The 22,541-nt window shown below is 40.2% G+C and overlaps 1 protein-coding gene across 4 annotated transcripts in view; it reads left to right on the forward strand.

Annotated features, from left to right (window-relative positions):
- asic1b (acid-sensing (proton-gated) ion channel 1b) overlaps positions 1 to 20,833 on the forward strand; it is a 182,981-nt gene extending 162,148 nt beyond the window's left edge. For 3 of the 4 annotated variants that reach the window (XM_082534774.1, XM_082534775.1, XM_082534773.1), the window contains 7 exons: positions 9,962 to 10,112; positions 11,100 to 11,156; positions 11,715 to 11,868; positions 17,586 to 17,677; positions 17,984 to 18,063; positions 18,654 to 18,755; positions 19,452 to 20,833. In XM_082534774.1, the coding sequence (XP_082390900.1) occupies positions 9,962 to 10,112; positions 11,100 to 11,156; positions 11,715 to 11,868; positions 17,586 to 17,677; positions 17,984 to 18,063; positions 18,654 to 18,755; positions 19,452 to 19,547 (732 nt within the window). In that variant the 3' untranslated portion in view covers positions 19,548 to 20,833. Of the gene's footprint in view, positions 1 to 137; positions 2,720 to 9,961; positions 10,113 to 11,099; positions 11,157 to 11,714; positions 11,869 to 17,585; positions 17,678 to 17,983; positions 18,064 to 18,653; positions 18,756 to 19,451 lie in introns of those variants that run through there. The other variant, XM_082534772.1, reaches the window with a different exon arrangement.
- Positions 20,834 to 22,541: the final 1,708 nt, after the last annotated feature.

The following is a 22,541-nucleotide window of genomic DNA, read 5'->3' on the forward strand; positions in this document are numbered from 1 at the left end:
CGCCATTTATAGTTATTACATGTTTTATTTTGAAAAGCCTGAAAAGGATATGGTGCTTTTGTTGTGAAAGGTTTGTGAGAAATAAAGTAAGCGAATGGCGGAGCGACACGATGGTTTTACCGTCATTGTTGCACAAACCGACGCGTAAAACAGCCTCTTGTCCATCCAGACTCTTATTTTAGATATAAGAGAAATAGAGAACTCCAAGAAGAAACAAAGATAGCCACTACATTAAGTAAAACCATCATGCTCCCGAGCAAGACGACTGCATCGCTATGAGATCGTGCAAAGTTTGATACAGCAAGTCAGTTAAGTGCACAGAGCTGTATGCATGAAGAATCTAAGAAAAGAAGAAATAAGCTTTCATGGATAAAGTTTTGGACTATGATATGCTGCTAAGCTACAAGTCGTGTCAAAACTGAACAATTGCGATTCACAACTTCTTACAAATAAGTCAGTGACAGTGTTTTTGGTCTTAAGAAGATGACACTAACTACGAAAGCCTCAGCTTTGTGTCATAGACCATTTTGTTTCATGAACACTTGTTGAATAAGAAGTTGTGTAAAAGGAGCAGAGATGGCAGATAAAGACCCGCAAGGTTGCAGGCCTAGGGCACAGAGCTGCAGTAGCGGGACCGGCCATAAGAGGGCGCAAAGGTACACCGAAAGAGGTTTGGAAGAACAGCTCGGCAGGCACATAAACGCAAGAAGGTCCAAGCTGTCACAATTAACTTCAAAAATGAATAAAATTAGCGGACTGATGAAAGAGAATGAAAGCCTTGACATTGTTGATGAACATTTAAGTAACTTTTCAAAGCTGCATGAAGAATTCTTACGGGCAAATGATGATGTACTGTCGCTGTTGCCAGAAGATGAAAGGAATGTGGACCAGATGCTCTGGTTCAACCCAAAAAAGGAGCAGTTCAGTGCGTTTATGACTGAAGTTGAGAAATGGATCATCGTAACAAGACATCAGCATCACGACGACGTGAGCCCAGATGACAGCGTGTCAGTGACTGCTAGACTAACTGCAAAGAAATCAGGTACCAGCATTGGAAGAAGCTCAGTCAGTAGCCGCTCATCAAGATCGTCCAGAGCTTCTTCGGTATCATCTGTACGGCAGAAAGAAGAAGCAGAGCGCGCTGCTCTGCTCGCACGAGCCGCATCCTTGAAACAGAGACAAGCCTTGGACATTGAAGAATGTAAGTTAAAAGCAAGAAGAGAACAGCTTGAGATCGAGACAGCTATTGCTGCTTCTACAGCCAAAATAAAAGTGTTAGAGGACTGTGAATATGAGAGCTGTAAAAATGATGTGGAACAGTGTGAATCAGCTGTTAAGCACTTTAGCTTCCAAGAGCCAAAGGTACAAGGTGAACATGATGGGCATTCAAAGGTAAACAGTCACAGTGTAAAACAAGAAGATGACTTGCACCAAACTGATGCCAGTGTTATTCCAATGAATCTATGTGAAGTCATGTTGAAACAAAATGATATCACTGAGATGTTAGTCAAACAACATAGACTGTCACATTTGCCTCAAAGAGACATTCCCATCTTTAGTGGTGATCCACTTGAGTTCATACCATTTACAAGAGCCTTTGACCATACAATTCGTGACAAAACTGACAGTGACAGTGACAGGTTATATTATCTTGAACAGTTCACCAGAGGTGAGCCCAGAGATTTGGTAAGAAGTTGTCAGCACATGAATCCTCAACAAGGCTACAGTGAGGCAAGGAAGTTGCTGTTTTGTCATTATGGTAATGAACTTAAAATTGCAACTGCCTACATGAACAGAGCATTCAATTGGCCACAAATCAAAACAGATGATGCAAAGGCTCTTCATAGCTATTCACTGTTTCTCACTGGTTGTAACAATGCAATGCAAGACATCAGTCAACTGCAAGAGATGGAGATCCCCACGAACCTCAGAGTTATTGTCTCTAAACTGCCATACAAAATGAGAGAAATGTGGAGAGTCTCTGCTTTTGACATTCAAGAAACAAGTGGAAGGAGAGCAAAGTTCTCAGATCTGGTTAGATTCATAAACAGACAAGCAAAAATAGCTGCAGATCCTTTGTATGGTGACATTAAGGATGCTGAAGACAAAGCAAAGTCATCTGCAAATGTGAGAATGACTAGATCATCCAGGCAAAGGGGAAGCACATTTGCTACAAGTGTAACACAAGCTGCAAATGAAAGGTCACCTGAAATTAATAAAAGTGCTTCTTGTCACACTAGCAATGCCTTCCAGAAACCATGCATATACTGTGAAAAACTCCATACACTGGCAGAATGTCAAAGGGTCAGAAACCAGCCTTACAAAGAAAGACTAGAGTTCCTTAAAGCAAAGGGTCTGTGCTTTGCATGTCTGACACAAGGTCATCTGAGTAAGGACTGTAAGAAAAGATCATTGTGTGAGTACTGCTCTAAGAGACATCCAAGTATGCTTCATTGGACAAAGGAGGAGGACAGTAAGGCAGACGATTGCATCCAGAGAAATGTCTCAGACATTCCCACAACAAGTGATGAAACACACACTTCAGGCAGAATTTGTGGAGCCACAGGGGCCGGAAAAGGCATTCATGTGTTATCGATCGTTCCTGTGTGGGTTAAGTTGAAGAAAGGCAATAAGTTGATTGAGACTTATGCATTCATGGACAATGGGAGCCAAGCCACGTTTTGTTCAGAAAAACTGATGAGACAACTGGGTGTAGAAGGTAAGAAGACAAAATTCATGCTTCGCACAATGGGACAAGAAAAGATGGTGACAAGTTATCACCTGTCAGGATTAGAAGTGTGTGGTTTAAATGAGAACACCTATATAGATCTTCCTGACATTTACACTCATGCAGACATTCCAGTGTCTAGAGCAGTGGTTCTTAACCTTGTTGGAGGTACCGAACCCCACCAGCTTCATATGCGCATTCACTGAACCCCTCTTTAGTGAAAAATAAAATGTGATTTTTTTTTTACTGGTGCACAAAATGAGCCATGCATGTCATGGCGGAGGCTCTGCCGAACCCCTGAGACTGAGTCACTGAACCCCTAGGGTTCGATCGAACCCAGGTTAAGAACCACTGGTCTAGAGAGAACATCCCTACACAGGATGATTTAAAAAGGTGGCCACATCTTCGGCAAATCAAGTTCCCACATTCAGACGCAGACATTGGACTTTTGATAGGATGTGATGTGCACAAGGCTATGGAACCATGGGAGATTATTCATAGTAACGATAACGGTCCATATGCTGTTCTAACAGTCCTGGGTTGGGTTATCAATGGCCCTCTCAAGAGAGATTCTTGCTCTACTCCTTCTGACAGAGAGCTGAGTGTTTCAGTAAATCGCATCTCTGTCACTAATGTTGAGAATCTTTTGATGCAACAGCTCAACTATGATTTTCCAGAGAAAGCTTCTGAGGAAAAACAGGAAATGTCACGAGAAGACATCATGTTTATGGATTCTGTCAATGGCACAGCTGAAAGGATTAATGGTCATTATAGCATAGGTCTTCCTTTGAGAAACAAAGCTGTCAAAATGCCAAACAACCGCAGTGCAGTAATGCAGAGGGCAGAGAATCTGAAAAGAAAATTAATCAGAAACACAGAGTTTCACAAGGAGTATCAGAGCTTCATGTCTGACTTGCTGAATAAAGGCTACGCAGTTCAGGTACCAAACACAAAGACTACCCCTGAAAATGAGAGAGTTTGGTACATACCACACCATGGGGTGTACCACCCTCAGAAAAGAAAACTCCGTGTAGTTTTTGACTGTGCAGCATCCTTTCAAGGGAAATCACTGAACGAAGAACTCTTGCAAGGGCCAGACCTAACGAACACACTGATTGGGGTACTAACAAGGTTTAGGTGGGATCACATTGCCTTGATGTCAGACATAGAAGCTATGTATCACCAGGTGTGAGTACCTCCAGAGGACAGTGATCTTTTGCGTTTTCTCTGGTGGCCAAATGGGAACTTGAATGAACCTCTGCAAGAATACAAAATGATGGTGCACTTGTTTGGGGCAACATCCTCCCCAAGCTGTGCAAACTATGCACTAAAAAAGGCAGCAGAAGATGCTAAAGAAAAAATGCCACTAGCAGCAGTTAATGCTGTTCTGAACAACTTTTATGTAGATGATTGTCTTCTGTCAGTTTCAGATGAAACAGAGGCATGTACTATGGTCAGGGACCTGACTGCATTGTGTGAGAGTGGAGGATTTCACTTAACAAAGTGGATGAGCAACAGCAGAGTTGTCCTTGCTTCCATTCCTGAAAAGGAAAGAGCAAAAGAGATGAAAGATTTGGATTTGAGACATGATGCACTACCAGAGGAAAGAGTCCTAGGAGTGAACTGGTGCACAGAGACAGATGTATTCAAGATCAGGATAACTGAAAAACCTGTGCCAAAGACTAGGCGAGGCATCCTCTCATTTGTAAGTGCAATATATGACCCATTGGGTTTTTTGTCTCCTGTCATTCTGACAGCAAAAATCATCCTGCGAGAGCTATGTGGCAGGAAGATTTCATGGGATGAGGAAATCCCAGCTGAACTGGCTCAAAGGTCACAAGTTTGGCATTCAGAGCTTTCAAAACTTCATGGCTTTACCGTCAACAGGTGTTTGAAACCTGCTGGATTTGGAGTGGTCATATCTACACAATTGCACCACTTCGCTGATGCGAGTGAGAGAGGTTACGGAGTCGTTACTTACCTCCGTATCACAAACCAGAAAAGAGAAACTCACTGCTCATTCATTATGGGCAAGTCCAGAGTGTCTCCTCTGAAGCAGATAACAATTCCACGTCTGGAGTTGACAGCAGCTGCAGTTGCTGTAAAAATGGACAAGCTCATGAGAAAGGAGCTTCAAATGCCACAAGAAGAATCTGTGTTTTGGTCTGACAGTAGCACTGTTTTAAAGTACATTTCCAGCGAGAACATCAGATTTAAGACATTTGTAGCAAATAGAGTGTCACTTATTAGAGACAACACAAAACCAAGTCAGTGGATGTATGTAAACTCTGAATTAAACCCTGCTGACCACGCTTCAAGAGGAATGAACACAGAGACATTCATGAAGTGTTCAAAGTGGATTGCTGGGCCAGAGTTTTTGACAAAAGATAAGAAAAACTGGCCAATTCCACCGGACATTAAAGAAATACCAAAAAATGATGTCGAAGTCAAAGAGGTGATGAGTGTGGATGTTACAAAATTACATGAAAATCCAGTGAACAAACTGATCTCTCACTATTCAGACTGGTACCGTCTAAAAAAGGCAGTTTCCTGGATACTTACATTCAAGCAGCTGCTTGGCAGGTTAAGTGCGCATCAGAAGCTTCTCATGTCACAAGCAAGTGGCTGTGACAGCACTAAAAGGAAATTTGAAAAGGTTGCAGGTCAAATGCAGCAGTTCAAAACATGTATTAAGGGATCTTCACTTACCACTGCAGATGTTGCAAAGGGAGAAACTGAGATTGTTAAGTTTTGTCAAAATCAAAGCTTCGCAGAAGAAATTGCAAGTCTTCAAAAAGGTGACAAGCTTAAAAGGAGCAGTCACATTGTGAAGCTGGATCCTTTTGTCCAGGATGGAGTTTTAAGGGTTGGCGGTAGGTTGCATGAGTCTGCACTACCAGCCGATGTTAAGCATCAAGTGATTCTCCCTAAAGGTCATCATGTTTCTACTTTGATTCTGAGACACATTCACCAAGAAACAGGCCATGGAGGAAGGAATTACATATTATCCAGGCTGAGAGAAAGATTCTGGATTCCACAGGCAGATTCAGCAATAAGAAAGATCCTGTCAAAGTGTGTAACATGTAGAAGGACATCTGCGAAACCTGGTGAACAAAGAATGGCAAACTTGCCACAAGATCGCCTGATTCCTGACAAACCTCCATTCACAAATGTGGGCGTAGACTATTTTGGACCTTTTGAGGTCAAGCATGGGCGCAGCAGAGTTAAGCGATATGGTGTATTGTTTACATGTCTTGCTGTTAGAGCAATACACATAGAAGTTGCCCACTCACTTGAGACTGATTCTTGCATAAATGCATTCAGGAGGTTTATTGCAAGACGAGGTCAAGTGTCTGTCATGAGATCAGACAATGGCACTAACCTTGTGGGTGCAGAAAGGGAAATGCGTGAAGCAATCAAGGGATGGAATCATTCAAAAATCTCAGAAATGCTCATGCAAAAGGGCATCACCTGGATATTTAACCCCCCAGCAGGGTCACATTTTGGAGGAATCTGGGAGAGACAAATTCGCTCAGTTAGAAGAATTCTTAACCAGATCCTAAAGCAGCAACCTCTGGATGATGAATGCTTGCGGACATTGCTATGTGAAGTTGAAGCAATTGTCAACGGCAGGCCAATAACAAGAGCGTCTAATGACCCCAATGATTTAGACGCACTTACACCTAATCATCTACTTCTTCTTAAAGGGCAGCCAGTACTGCCACCTGGCTTGTTTCAAAGAGAGGACTTGTATGCAAAAAAAAGGTGGAGACAGGTGCAGTACCTGTCAGACATTTTTTGGAAGCGTTGGACTAAAGAGTATTTGCCGCTTCTACAAGAAAGACAGAAGTGGTTAGTGACTAGGAGAAATCTGAGACCAGGAGATGTTGTTCTCATAGTTGATGACAGTGCACCAAGAAGTTCCTGGTTAATGGGAAAGGTTGAGAGAACAGTTCCAGACTCACATGGACTTGTCAGACGTGTGTTTGTCAAAACCAAAACTAGCGTTTTGGAGAGGCCTATCGACAAGTTATGTTTGTTGCTTGAAATGGAGGCAACAGTTTGAATATCAGCCTCATGTGTAACAGATATATGTTCAACACATATGACTTATGTTTCATATAATGTTTGGTTAAGCCAGTTAGATTATGAGTGTTGATATTAAATGACGCTTTATTGTGTTAATATGTAATTGTTATGCCTTAGCAGTAACAATTAGGGGCCGGAATGTTAGCGCCATTTATAGTTATTACATGTTTTATTTTGAAAAGCCTGAAAAGGATATGGTGCTTTTGTTGTGAAAGGTTTGTGAGAAATAAAGTAAGCGAATGGCGGAGCGACACGATGGTTTTACCGTCGTTGTTGCACAAACCGACGCGTAAAACAGCCTCTTGTCCATCCAGACTCTTATTTTAGATATAAGAGAAATAGAGAACTCCAAGAAGAAACAAAGATAGCCACTACAGTAACTAAGCGCAAAAGACCCAGTCCCAATGTCGTTAGTTCCCCCACTTTTACAAATCAGTTACACAGTTACAAATTAAAATGTTAGAAAAAAATAGTTATAAAAGTTATAAATTTAACTTTATGTTAAAGCCCATACCATAGTAAAAATAGACTCTGATATATGTCAGGCTTATAAAACTCGGCAATAATGTATGTAATGTAAGTTCTGACGAAATGTTAGCTGCGGCTTGAGTTGGTGTTTTGCTCCCAGCTGTTTATGAAAGTCTGCTTTTGAGTTTGTTTCATAACCGCAACAGACAGCGGCAACATCTATCAACTTCCAGTCAGCTGTCTAATCTCCAATTTTGACTAAAGCGTCTGTGCATGCGTTCCCCATATTTTTAGAAGATAGATCATTTTATTTATATAGCGCCAGTTCACCAGAGCAGTCACCTCAAGGCGCTTTATATCATAAGGCAAGCACCCTACATTATTAGAGAGAAAACTGCAACTATCAGCAAGTTATCTACCGCAGCTGGTTGAGTGGTGAGGGGACTGAGAAGAGGAAAAAAAGTCAAACTGCTTATACTATAAACTCTGCAGTTGCACCATGAAAGAAAAGCGCAAATATCAACTTCTGTTTATAACTGAGACAAAGTTTGTGTGAAGGATTGTGACAGGAATTTTTTCAACATTCATGTGATTATCTACTGAAAATTTGTGCCCAGCTGTAAGATAGTCAAAATATACTGCTACTTCTGCTGTATAGAATTTACAGTAGAAGTACAGAAGTAAGCATGTAAGAATGACATTCATGAGAAACAACCTCAGAGCATACTGAAAACACAGGAGTCTTGTGGCCACGGCAACGACATCTTTGTTCAACACCTACCCTGCCCCTGTTTACCAGATTTGCCTTGCTCTGTCTTCATCCACCTGCAGACAATGAAAATCAAGTTGAAGGATTTCTGTTTTGACACACTGGAGAAGATCAAGTGCACAGTGCAGAAGCATAGCTACTACAGGACATGATAGGACTGCTACAGTGTGAAGTCTGTGCTGTACTCTTTCAGCACTGAAGATGTGTACAATGGGTACAGAGGTGTACAAGAACATGATCTTGAAGACAGATCTTCCAAATTTAAATCAAATAAAGTTTTGGCGTTTAGATGCCCATTAATATGAATACCCCATGTCTCCATAATTTTGTCCAGAAAGCCACATTTGGGGGATGGGTTGGTTTTGGTTTGGTGATATCTTATATTTTTTTGTTCAGTGCATGCAGGCATCTGCAAAATTTTATCATTGTGCTGTCTGTATATGCCTTTGGTTCCTTTTTCTCACAGTGGTTCCTTTGTTCACTGGGATAAGGAGAGTGTCATAGTTCATCTCTCCTTCAAGTTTACTCTTGCCTCCTCTTGCTCTTTGATGTCAGCCATTCCAATTATGTCCAATTTCATGAGTAAGCTCTCATGTTGTTGTGTAGTTGTGCTGGCAGCCCATTTTTGCCAAAGACAAATTTTCAACTTCCTCGACATGCTCGTTCCCCAAGCCCTGGTACATCATGATAAGTATGCACTTAACTACTTTAAACCCCCCTGTAGAGAAGACAACAGGACCTGTAGCTGGCAGATGCATGCAAACTGGCATGAAATTAGTTTATGGTGTATTTGGAAGATTCGGTTGAAGCACTGAAAAACTAATAAGCAACTTTTATTAACCGTATTAACTGTTAATTTTATGGCAAACTAAATACCTCTGGGTTTGTGACTGTTATTTGCATAAATCCATCTATATTAATGCACCAAATTGGACTTAATAAAATTCTGATGTGCTCTTTTTTTTTTTTTTACTTTTTCTGAAAACCTATATACAAGAAAATTACTTTAGTTTGATTATTGTGTTTACTCAGATAAATTAAATTTAATTAAAATATATGCATATCTGCAAAAAAGTATTTCAAATACAGATGTGTTTATGAATGCACAACATTCACTTCACTGTATAACAGTATGATCTGTGAGTGGCTTCTGCAGTTTTTAATTATTTAAAGATGTAAATACTTGTATACTAATACTATAGAATTACATATCCAGCACTGCTGTGCAGATGTTCAAAGAAATGCAAAGTCTCCACTGCACGAATCCACCGGATTGCATGTTTTACTGCACAGACTGCTGAGAGGCGACATAGCTAACATTTGTGGATTCAAATACTGGGCATATGGTATTTGGTTCTGCAGCAACGCTGCTTAGAGTGAAACTCTTACGACATATCAGCTCTACTAAACAGCTGATACTATTCAGTTCCTGCATGAAGAGTGGGCAGCACAATGAAAGCACAGAGGGAGACTAGGAATAGGAGAAGCGTAGGATTAATGCTCCTACGCTCAATAACCACAACTCACATGTCCACGAATCTGGAGTAAGAACAAGATTCACATTCTGTTCCAAATGCAGTGTGTAAAGACCTTTCATATCGACAGAGTAACAAGTTTAGCATATTGAGAGAAAATATGGCATGAAAAACTGCATTGAGGATAAGCGTGCAATAACGTGCATATGATGAAATTGCAAATGACTGCGTAGTTGTTCTTTTTGTTTACTTTTTACTCTGTTGCCACTTCCATGAACATAAACTGTGAGTTTTATTATTTTTATAAAAAACAGGTCACATTCGCATTGTGAATTTTTTTTACTTCAAATATGGTCAAGGTATTGATAAGTCTCTGGGGATGTTCAGCAGATAGCAATCGCCATGTGTGACGTGTTTGTGCCTCTCTTTCAGCTGACATACCTGCCTCCACCATGGGGCGACTGCAAATCCACACCGATGGATTCTGACTTTTTCAGCAGTTACAGCATCACGGCCTGCAGGATCGACTGTGAAACACGATACTTGGTGGATAACTGTAACTGTAGGATGGTTCATATGCCCGGTAAGAACCAGAGGGGGCACCTTACTGCTTTCGCATTATTGTAGGGTCTTTACCTTACAATATAAAGCGACGTGAGGCAACTGTTGTTGTGATTTGGCACTTTATAAATAAAACTGAATTGAATTGAGTTGGATATCAATATATCTATATCTACTTATAAAGATGTGAAGTGCTCGAGAGTCTGTTATTCTAATCTCACAGGAAACACTTTCGTTTGATGCTGCAGTGACAAAAATGATTTTTGAGGAGCAAAACACTTTTTCCAGCAAACGCTGAAAATCAGATATTTTCACACTCCAGTGGATCGGAAAACTCAACTGTTTTCATTTTGTTTGCACAGTGATTACAGCTGGCATTTGCTGTCTACCGCCTACACTTAATCACTGTGTGGCATCTCTGATGGCAAATTGAAAAGGAGTTTGGCACTGAGGAAACATTTGCTTTTGGCCTCCGTTAACCCTCACTTACCTGTGAGAGACCCGTGTTTGCATATAGACAGCCTGCCAATCTGCCTGTGTGATAATCAGGATTAGTCTCTATCTTATAGTGATTGTTCAGTTGATTACTGGAAGTCTAGAGGGAACCTCCCCATCTTCTTCAGCTATTCATCTTTCCGATCTCTGGACCAAAAAGCAGTGAATAATTGTAGCAGGGTAATAATGTCCTCTACAGCAATGACATTTCTTACCTTGTGTTGTCCTGACAAACTGACAAAGATGGATCAACTGCCAAAAAGAGAAGGATGGGGAAAGGGGTGACCGAAAGTGGTGATGAGAGTCAGCAAAAGTTAATGAAATCAATTACAAGATGAGCTGAAAATTTATGGCAAAAATCCAGGTGTGATAAGGGCAGCAGTAATTCTGAGACAACATTAATTATAAGTCTTGGACTCGTTGCCTTTTGTGCTTCCTCGAAACCCCCTTTTCCCTTGCTCGCCCCTTATTTTTGGTCAGACTGTGAACATTGTGTTCTTTTGCCTATCCTTAGGAAATGCCCCATACTGCACCCCGGAGCAGTACAAGGAGTGTGCAGATCCTGCCTTGGGTAAGGAGATAAACCAGCATGCTGCTTGCATGATGTGTATGTGTATGCACGTGTGTGTATGTGTGCATGTGCACTTTTCAGTGTGCATGTCCCACTGTTCAGAACTCCTGATCCGAGGTGATAACAGATAATAGTGTTCCTTCAGCCTGATAGTAGCCATTCTCAAAGAGTAAACCTCAAGCCTGCCACTGAGGCTCTCCTTTTCACACTCCCCTGTCTTTCCATCAACTGATACCTTTCAGTCCTTTCATGTCTGTTGCTTGTTTTCTTACTGACTTGCAATCTCTCGTGTCTCACGTGTTGGCCTCTGGCTGTTACTGTCTCTCTGACTCTGTCTTGATGTGGCTTATATCTTTTGTATTTCTTATAAGGGTCTGTGGGGTTGCTCCTCGCGGCATCTTTTCACAACATTCCTGTGACACTTTTCATTCAACTCATATTTTGTTTGTCATCCTGGGATGGCGATAAATCTGTCTGTCCCCTTGTCTTCTCTCTTTAAATCTCTATCTCTGGCTTTCTTCTCTCTCTCTCGCTCTGTCTGACTACTTCATTTTTCAGACTTTCTTGTCGAGAAAGACAATGACTTTTGTGTGTGTGAGACGCCGTGCAACTTGACACGTTATGGTAAAGAGCTGTCCTTTGTCAAGATACCCAGCAAAGCATCGGCCAAGTACCTTGCCAAGAAATATAACAAAACTGAGCAGTACATAGCGTAAGTACATTTTTTAAAATCTTTTATATAACCAAAGGTGGGTTTGTGTTTGCAGAGCATTTTCACTTTTAATTCAGTGTTTCACATTTATGTTATTTGATGCAACCAATCTCTAAGAAGCTTCACATAAATGAAGCGATGAATTAAAGTTATCAGTGCCATTCATCTTGTCTTTTCAGTGTATTTTAGAAGCTAAACATTGTTATATTTTATTTTTAGCGCAGTTATAATGTCATTATCACTCATCATATTACACAGTGTGTTAAACTGTCATCATGCAGTGCATTCTGTAGACACAATTCATCAGCTCCTGTCATTTTCTCATTATCATGAATATTTTTTTATGTCTTGCAGCAAATAAGAGATGTATTTAGTTATAGATAGTACTTTACATTTCTAGTTATTTATTTTCTATTCTCTACTTAAATACTACAAAAATGTTGTAGCAGCAGTTATCAACTCACCCCCGAAAAAAATTAGAGAAGGGGCAGGTGGTAAGTGGCAGCTGCGTTAGCTTGGCCCCCCAAAAAACTCATGTCTGTTAAATGAATTATAAACAGGTGCCAATGGCATGCTCAATAATTCAGGTAGTTTACGTCAAATGTTAAGTTCCCATTAACTTACAGTTGACTCGAGCTCTTCCACTGAAAAGTGTTGTATGGGCTTTTGGTTGACACAGAAGTGTATTTGCCCTGAGTTTGAAGTTCCAAATGCACACACCTCCAGAAAGAAGCGTAGCAATGAAATGACTTTGATGGGGACGGCTGTTTCCACCAGATCAGGTGCTCGATTGGATTGGGATCTGGTGACTGTGGAGGCCATTTGAGTACAGTGAACTCACTGTCATGTTCAAAAAACAGTTTAGAATAATTTAACATTGCACATTATTCTGCTGGAAGCAGCCATCAGAAGATGCACACAATGTGCTGATAAAGGGTTGGACACGGTCAACTAATGATGCTCACTTGGCACTAATGGGCCCCGTGTGGCAAGAAAATACCCCACACACTGTTACATCACCAGCATCTTGAACCATTGATACGAGGCTCCGTATTCTCATGTTGTTCATTCTGATCCTAAGTGAGCTATTCTCAAGCAACATCCTTCCAAATCCTGTGTAAAGAAACATGTTCATGACTTTGTCTATGACAATTTGAGACTTCAAAACAATTGAAGGTTCAGTTTCCTGTTCTTACAGCAGTGGCACCCGCTGTGGGCTGCTGTAGCTCACCTCAAAGTTTGGTGTGTTCTCCATTCAGAGATGCTCTGCATACTTTGGTTGTGGCCCACACTGTTGCTGCATTTGCCTGCTGTTATTGGCTGACCGGTTAGCTATATTAATGGGCAGTTGAACAGGTGTACCTAATAAATTGGCTGTGTTCAGTAAGTGTATACTGTAATTTTACCCTGCAAAAATTGTTATCTTCTGTCCCAGACTTGGCAAAAGCCAGCATTAAAGATATTTCCCCTAATAGCAAAAATTGGACTCTTCCAAAGGGAGTAAAGTTTTACTGAAAGTACAGCTACTGGGTCATTATATAAAAAATGAAAATGTTGTGTAATGTATGTATGGTCGGAAGGGTAAGATGGCGCTGGCAAAAGGTCGGCAGCCTTAACCCAATTTCTTTCGGGGTCAATAAAGTTTTATTGAATTGAATTGAATTGAATTGAAAATGGATTTCATCTTCAGTTGACTTGTTGACTTGTTAGATTACACTGGAGTACTGTTTTACTTTTCATGAGCAGTACGGTTGTAGATTATAAATGTGCTGTTTGTGTTTGATGAGGATGGAAAAGCTCTGTGAAAACATTCAGGAGCCAAACTGAGTTTTTTTTCTTCATTTCTTTAAACATGTGAAACAAAATATATACCAAACGCAACTTGGTTGGAGTTCTGTGTTTTTTCACTTGTGCACTGGATTTTCCTTTCTGTCATCATTTAGCAATTCAGTACTGGCTGAAACATAGCTTGCTGTCCTGATTGTGAGGGATTAAGACAGATTAAGCCACTTCAGAATACAAGCACACTTACATCAGAAATGTATTCTAATTTTTGCCTCATAACTTTTGCACTGTCCACTTCCTGCTGTGACAAAACAAATTTCCCACGTGTGGGACTAATAAAGGTTATCTTATCTTATCTTATCTTAAATCTCTTGATAAAAGTTCATGCCACCGATATCAGTTACCCGTAAGGACAAGAAAACTGCCACTAAACAAGTTAAATGACCCACTCTCTTTTCTGTCTAACAGAACCGATGTGTTTCGGGTTGATTTTCTCTTTTACTTACTTCCTTAAAGGCTCCTCAGTGAGTGTAGTAACCCTTTCACTTTCTAAAACTTGGATTTTTTTTTCATCGAGGGGAGAAAATAGAGCAAGGAACTCACATTCAGAGCTTAACTTGATTAATCGACCAAGTATTGAGTGTTTCTTGGCCAAATGTACTGAAGAGATCAAAAGCAGTTCAAGGAAATGAGGAGAGGGTACAATAATAGTTGGATCTTTTATCTATCACTCCCGGCAGAGCGGTTGAAGGCAAGATAATTACACCATATGTAGCCAGACTGCTGTTAAAAACCTTTCACTTCTCCCTTCAGAAAGAAATTCCCTGTGGACACAAGTGAATCCATCGAGTTCATTTCTTTGACTGGCCAAATTTCCAAGTGGTGTCATACTGATGCACATTAGCTTTGTTTTGGTATTCCGGCTTCTTAGTCTCTGGTGATGTGAAACTGAAGTCCGTGACAGTGGACTGTCTGTCGTCTTTCTGTTGGGAACCACAAACAGAGAAAGAAAGGTAGACATGTAGCTTAATCCACTGTTTGACAGCAACTGTGATCAGATGTGTCTCAGGTTAACCCACTAAGCAGCAGGAACATGTGACAGCCAAGAGGCATCACTGAAACTTCAGCATGACAACCCATACTGACGGCCTACAGATCAGGAAAAAGTACCCAAGAATGTCAGTAACAATAACAAGATAGAAGATCAGTGACTGAAAACCTGCAGCATCTGTACCCCAGAGAATATATCAGGAGCTAAAGCAGTACCAGTGGTAAAAGTCGCTGATATAAAGTTTTAAAATAAAAATTTTTTAATAAATAATCTTATAATAAATAAATATGGCCTGTCAATCATTGCTGTTCATGTCTAAATTTGGAACATCGTGAAAGGTAGAAAAAATTGTCATTTTAGGATCTGGGGAAAAACTGAATGTGTAGTAAATGTTCAAATTACACCTAGCCTAAAAATATTTGCATTTATGTTTTTGTTTTTTTGTTTTTTTTTTAAATAACACTTTGACATTTTATTTGATTGTGATCAGATCCACATCTCTGGGACTCTGGGACTGTTTTTAGATTATAAAACATGTTTACATCATTTATATTCACTAACTGGCCCCTTTATTGGGCACATGTTGCTAACATCAGGTTGTGCATTCATTACCTTAGTTGTAATCAGTTGTTATTTGAGTCGCTGTTGCCTTCCTATCAGTTTGCTGGCCTCTCCTCAGCTTCATCATAATTACTTACTGAATTTGAATTACTGTTTCCTGCTAGCTCAAAGCAGTCTGGTCACTCCTGTGCCTCTTACATCCACAAGGCATTTTCACCCAGAGAACTGCCACTCACTGGATATTTTCTCTTTTGTGCAAGAAAATCCTTATAGATCAGCAGTTTCTGGAATACTCAAACCAGCTAATCTACTACCTAAAATCATGCCACGTTCAAAGTCACTTAAATCACCTTTCTGCCTCATTCTGGTGCTCAGTTTGAACGTTAGCAGGTCGTCTTCACCATGTGTACAAACCTCAATCCATTGAGTTGCTCACATGTGATTGTCTGATTAGTGTTAATGAGCAGTTGAACAGGTGTACCTAATGTAGTGAATATCTACATGTGTTGCATGGTGAGGTTATTTGTTGATTTTGGACAATCCAAATATTATTATTTGTCTGTCTTGTCTTAATGTTGGTTTAAAATGGAGCACTGTAACAAAAAATAATTTCCCCCAGGGATCAATAAAGTATTCTGATTCTGGTTCTGATTAATATTTTCACTGTGCAGTTATTGCAGGACAATTGATTTAGTATTGTTTCTACATGATACTGGGGGCTCGGTGATTTAGTGGTAAGTGCGCCGCCTCGTCTGGGAGGTCATCTGAGGAGTTGAGGACAATGTTACCGTTCCACCAAATTTTAGACATAATTGCACAAAAGTTAAAGTTAAAATTTAGAACAAATTAGGATTTACCAGAGCAGTCTGAACGGACAGAAGAAATGGATAAACTATTGAGGGAGGTGTGTTGTGTGCAGCTGAAACTGAAACATAAAGGTAAATAATTACATTTATTTAGTAAAAGTAATTAGTAAAAATTTGAAGTGGCTAAGTGTGAGTACTCGTGTCAATGTTACAGTGGTTTAGCCCAACCTCAGTGATGGTTGGCTGGCTGTCTGAAGGTTTAATTCACATTTCAGAAAGAGTTTTTATGTCAATCATAAATCAGATAATTTAAAAGCACAACCAAGCATTAAAATAATCTCACGGCCGTGGGCATGACATATCCAATTTGCCAATTCACATATCAAAATCTCATGGGTTACATCAGCCACCTTGACCATCCTCTTATAAAGGCCCACATAGTTTACTAGTTTCCAACGGGGGAACAGCAGATTACATCCACTCTACTGTAAAATGTTGGCAAGAGCTGACAGAAAGAACAGAGTTCCCACAGCTTCCAGAAGCTGATGGATGCTTTTGAAATTCATCCAGAGTCAAAAACCTGCTGGGCTGAAAAACTCCAACTCATTCATATTTAATAACATGATATTTTGTTTTACCTTCATTAAAATGATTTTTTGTGACATTTGTACTTTGACTTGAAGGCTGTGATTAATTTGAGTGAGCCAGGTCTAGGCTCGTTTTATTGCACATGCTGGCTTTCAGGGACACTTAATGGAACACAGCCATTGTTGATTTGTAATTATCAGTGTGCAGGTGAATAAACGCTGAGACCCACTGACCTCAAAGTGTTTGATAACTGTTTCTCATTGTGTGTACTGCTGATGGGCTTTAAAAAAAGAAGTCAGTGCAGTCAGAGTGACCTGAAGTATAAGATCTCAGGCAATTTTAAAATGTTCTCCACATTATCACCATGTTACCAGCTACAATTTGCATCGAGTCATTTAAAATGAGCCCTTGGCTTCAGCAGAGTTGATCTTAGGACTGGCAGCTTATCACTTGTCTTATAATGCAGGACTTGTATTTTAAGGTATAAAACTGAAAATCATGTAACTACAAAGTCAAGCTGTGGTTTTGATCCCAACCCCAGTGGGGTGTAAAGTCTGACTTCACCCAGAGAGAGGATATTTAAGAATTACAATAATAGTCTGTCTTGCCCTGGGCCTTTAAACTAATCCCCTTTCTTCTTCTTTATGCTGAAGTCCTGAGTTTTAGACTTTAACACAGTATGAAATCAAACAGCTACCATCATTTCCCTTGTATTCCTCAATGGGCAGACCCACATAGGGGAAATTAGTAAGTGGTGACAGGTTATTTGCTCAACTTAACGCATCTTCTCTGTTATCTGCAGGAAGTGGCAGACTCACCAATCACCTCCTCTGCCTGAAGATGCACTGATAGAAACGTGTTTGAAATGTAAACTGTTAGTTTTAAATATGTGAATTAAAACTGCCTGCTTCCCTTTCTGTTAACAGTGATAACATTCTGGTTTTGGATATCTACTTTGAAGCGCTGAACTACGAAACCATCGAACAAAAGAAAGCCTATGAATTGGCAGGCCTTCTGGGTAAGGAAATGGCTGTCAAGTGTTTTCTTAGGAAGAGATAATGTGCAGTATGCAGCATGACAGTTGCTTTGTATCTAAAATGACAGTAGCGCAAGTGCTTGCATTTTTTATGAGGTGTTCAGGTCCCAGAAGAGACACAAAAGTGTCTCTTTAATCTTTTTAACTGCATATTTGCAAACGTCTATATTTGCTGTTACATTTCTCACCTTTTAGATGTAAAAAAAGACGCAAAGTGTGTGTGAAAGCTGACCTGTGTTTCGTGAATGTATTCAGGTACAAGTTTTGCTTCCTTATTTTTCTTTGCAGGTGATATTGGTGGTCAGATGGGTCTCTTCATTGGGGCCAGCATCCTCACCATTCTTGAACTCATTGACTATCTATATGAGGTAAAAAACGAATATCTATTGTGTTTTTATGGTCATCTGTGCTACTCCAGCAAAATAGAATGACTTGCTGGCAAAATTTCATTTTTCACACAGCGTTACCATGCGCACAAGGACGTGTTTTAGCGAGCATGACGAACGCTCTGTCCCTCACAACCCTGCAGCCCATTTCTGCATTTCTGCACGGCATTCACATCTTAGCAGTAGCAACGCTGAATACATTAACATTTTGAATGTATTATATTTTAGATTAGTCAGGATGTCTATGTCCACTCTCATTAGAGTAACTCTGTGCTCCACACTTCCTTCCTCCCTTCTCTTACAACTGAAGTACTAAGTGTTTTTATGTGTGTGTCTGTTAGTCCTTGATTAGAAATGTGTGTGAGAGAGAGAGAGATGGGCAGAGCAAAGCAGCTACTGCTCATGTGCAGGGTCACCGCGCAAGCATATTTATAGATACATAAAATAAATCACATTTCTATTCCAGTCAAGTATGTGGGTTTGAACTATGATGAACCAAAAACAGAACACTTGGATGCTCACCAGAAGCAAGAAAGTACTTTTTGGTAACAGGTGTGCTCGTCTATTTTCAGGTGATCAAATACAAGGTGTGCCGGTGCATGAAGAAGAAACACAAAGGCCGCAAAAACAATGACCGGGGAGCTGTGCTGAGCCTGGATGATGTGAAACACCATGTCAGTAGTGTGCTGTTAAGTACTTTCACTGTGTCAGACGGCATTGCGTTGACAGGGGCACACTCTCTGCTTTGTCTTCACTGCTCTCAACTGGAGTCGAGATCAAGGAGGTGGTGGGGTGGTGGTAGGAAGACGAGCAAATGAGAGAGAAGAGATAGAGATGGAGGAAGTTTGGGTGGGGGGACTTGAGAGACACGGTAGAGAGTGAAAAAGTGATTGGGATGAGAGGGGGAGAAAATTGAGAGGGAGAAGTAGGAGAGCGGAAAGTGGCTGGAATTTAATCAAAGCTGGGGGACAGCACCAGCAGGGACAGGCCGGAATTAAAGCTTTGGAAGGTGTGACAGCTCACTTATTTCCAAGTGTAAATGAAGCCAGTTCACTTTAATTGTAAGTCAGACCTCAGACAGAGAAGGGAAAGATATTCTCCACAACTGATCTTCACTTTGTAGTCCTCTCCTTTTCTGTTCACCATTATTTTCAGCATTTTTCAAAGTATTCCTGAAGAATTTATTTCCTCACTCATCTCAGCCCGAATTGTTGCTCATGTCATGTTTTCCTGTGAAAGTGTTTATGAGCTTTTTATTTAGGTTTTCTTGCACATTTATGCTCCTTCGATCTCAATGCTATATCTTCTGCTGATCATTTCTCTTACCTGCCTTTTGACTGTCTGCCTCTCTCATCCCATTTCTCTCTCAGGCTCCTTGTGAGAACCTGCGTACACCATCAACGTATCCTGGCAATATGCTACCTCATCATCCAGGCCAGGGTAACTTTGAAGACTTCACTTGCTGAGCAGAACCCAGGTGAAAGTGCGTGTTATGCAACCAAAGCCACCATACAACGACAACTGTCCAACGCAGGGAGGGCGAGGAACTGATACTAATCTAACAGATGCACTTTTTACATGAAAACTGAGGAAAATGGACGAATCAATCGTGACAAAGAATTTGTCAGAGGAAGTCCTAAATGTTTAAAAAAAAAAAAATCTGTAATTTTTCCGGAGAACATTTCATGCAGCACTCTTCTGTGTTTTTCCTCTGGATTACTGCCGAAAAGGATGCTCATGGAGAAACCTTGCCAACATGGACCTCTCTTTCAAAAGACAAAAAATAAAGAAATAAATAAGGGAAAATGTACAGTTATCTCACCATAGACAGTAGATCAGAAAAAAGAGCCCCCATGCCTTTATATAGCACAGCAACACATGATGGTTTCACACAACACCGGCTTGCTAGTGTGACGAATATTCATACTGCTTACTCCACATGTAGCAACATCTAGAACTGTTGCAGTGCTTCATAAAACAACCGCTGGACTCTGTGTACTTTGTTTGCGAATGTATCTTTGTTCACAATGAGTGTAGTTGCGTGTGCAGGAAATACTTTCAGGGGGTTGCGATGTAAGTGGAGGTGGCGACGGTGGTAGAGGTGCATCATCTACCATTTAATGTACTGGTGAAGATTTCAGGTCTCATCATGTAAATGCATGCTTGTATTTGTCCAGTGCATGTTTTTTTTCATATCATTTCTAATTTTGATTGATTTTTTTTTATATATATATAGACTTATATACATTTAATCATTATATTTACCAAGTCTGCCTCATTTACAGAAACATGACAATGATACATGCCATATATTCCTGTGTGCGTTTGTGTGTGTGAAGGGACAGTGTTGCAACATTAGGTATGTTGAGTGTTTTGTTGATTGCACAAATGGATGAGCTGCACCTAATTTCATTTCTTATGATTTTGTTTTGTTTTTTCATTCTTTCACTTCTTTTCCATTTTCACATGTGACCACGGGATGAAGTGAGAAGGGTTTTTCTGTTCTTTGTTTCTTTGTTTTGTTTCCTAATGATTGATTGCTAAAATCCTTGTGTGGGGTTGTTACATTTTTTTTTCTGTATCTGTGTTAGTTGCAAAAGTCTTATCAAAGCACAATACCGCCAGTATGTAGAGGTGATGTAAAAGAAAACGTACTATTCTTCTTGATATATTGTCATATTATTAATATCGTGTTGATCCGACTGTTTTTGATTGTTTCTTTCTTTCATATAAAACACTCAGCAGCGCCTGATTTTCCTGTCTCCATTTTCCAGGTAATAGCCTGGTCTATTTAGTTATCAAAGCATAAATAAAATGCAGATATCGTTTTGGAAAATTGTTTGTTTTCTTCACTGAATTTAGTTGTTTCTTTGTTCCTTTGCTTGAACAGGCAAACAGAAACAAAGCAGTGTATTTTCCAGCTGTAGTTACTGTTTAAATGTTCATTTTTTAATCATGAGCTGCACTTAGAAAATCTGATTAAGCATTCTGCACTCCATCCAAGGCATTTTGCTATCTCTATTTCCCCAATCGACATGTTATCTTGTGTTTTGCTTCATACAACATTTTTCTTGGAATTAAATCAGCATTATGAAAGAGTTTGGGGGCAAGACTGATATTGCTTATCTACGGCAGCCATTCATTTGTGCTGCATTTTAACAGCTTCAAGCCACAACACTGGTATTTTGGAGCACAGTACTCTTGAAATATGATTACAGATTCAGCTGCTGTATGACAAAAGGATGGATGAGAAATATCCTGCACAGCCGATACAAGTTTTATCAAGATTGTCAGTCAGCCAGCAGTATTCTACTGTACATCTGGTGCTGCCAACTGCCACAGTTATATTAGAAAAGCAGCTTGGTGATGCATGACTCTGTGAATATTAGAGCCCAGTACCACCTAAACCACGGTCTGCCTCAGAAATCATGTCCTGTACTCATTTGGCTGCTCGGTCCACTGCTACGAGACGTCAGGGGTTAGTCGAGGACGAGAAGTTTACTTTTGCTTTATAATTTTTTCATGATTTCTTTAAGTGCAGAACCGCATATCAGCATTGTTCATCGAATGAGAGAAAGCACTCATTTTTTTCTATTATTCAGAGTAGAAACCTCAGCTGGTAACCACACATTAATATACAAGTGTTAAAGCTCGTATCACCTACAATATATGATGACATTTTTTTTCTTGTTTTAAATGTCTGAAACATGATTTTGCCTTTTATCCCTGATGGTTTTATTGTTTTTTGTTAGCCCTGCCAACAAGACAAATTAATCAAACAAGTTTGTTTTTTTAAGAAAAAAGATGCTCATTTCCTGCTGGCATTTGTGTCTTTGTGTGAGCAACAGCCTGCGAATCAGTAGATTGCGGGGAGGGTCAGAATACAGGAGCACTGCCTGCCAGTGACAGAAATCCTGCAGAAGATGCTTGCTGCATCCTGATAAGCCTCCAGGGCAAAGCAGGTGGGGGCTGTGTGGGAGGTGGTAATATCAGCGGGAGTTCAGAAACTGAAAATCTTTCCAAAAATTCTGGATTAGCAAGAGTTTCCTGCAATCTGGTGGTTTAATTGTTTAATTTCCTGCGTTGTTTGAAATCTTGGCTTCTTTTCTCCATGAATGAGGTTAAATCATCAGGCTTTGTGCCCTCATTTACTTGCAAGTGGAAATATCTGAGATGATGGCTCCCTCCTTGCTTTCACCTTGTTGGTTGACACACAGCCAATCTGTGGACAGTATATAAGAGTTGCTCCTGTAATGGAATCTACCCCAAACTGTCTGTCCTTCTTAAACGGCTTTAACTCCCTCATATAATCACCAGCTGGATGTGATTTACTGTACAGGCGGCTTTCTTGCAGGGAACCTTTATTGTTTGTTCTTATATTTTAATGAGACTTGTTGTGCTTATGTTTTCACCCACAGCTGACAGTTTAATCTCGCCTTCTGATATCACAGAACATGCAC

The sequence above is a fragment of the Aulonocara stuartgranti genome (assembly GCF_965226115.1).
Source record: "Aulonocara stuartgranti genome assembly, chromosome: 5".
Lineage (NCBI taxonomy): Eukaryota > Metazoa > Chordata > Actinopteri > Cichliformes > Cichlidae > Aulonocara > Aulonocara stuartgranti.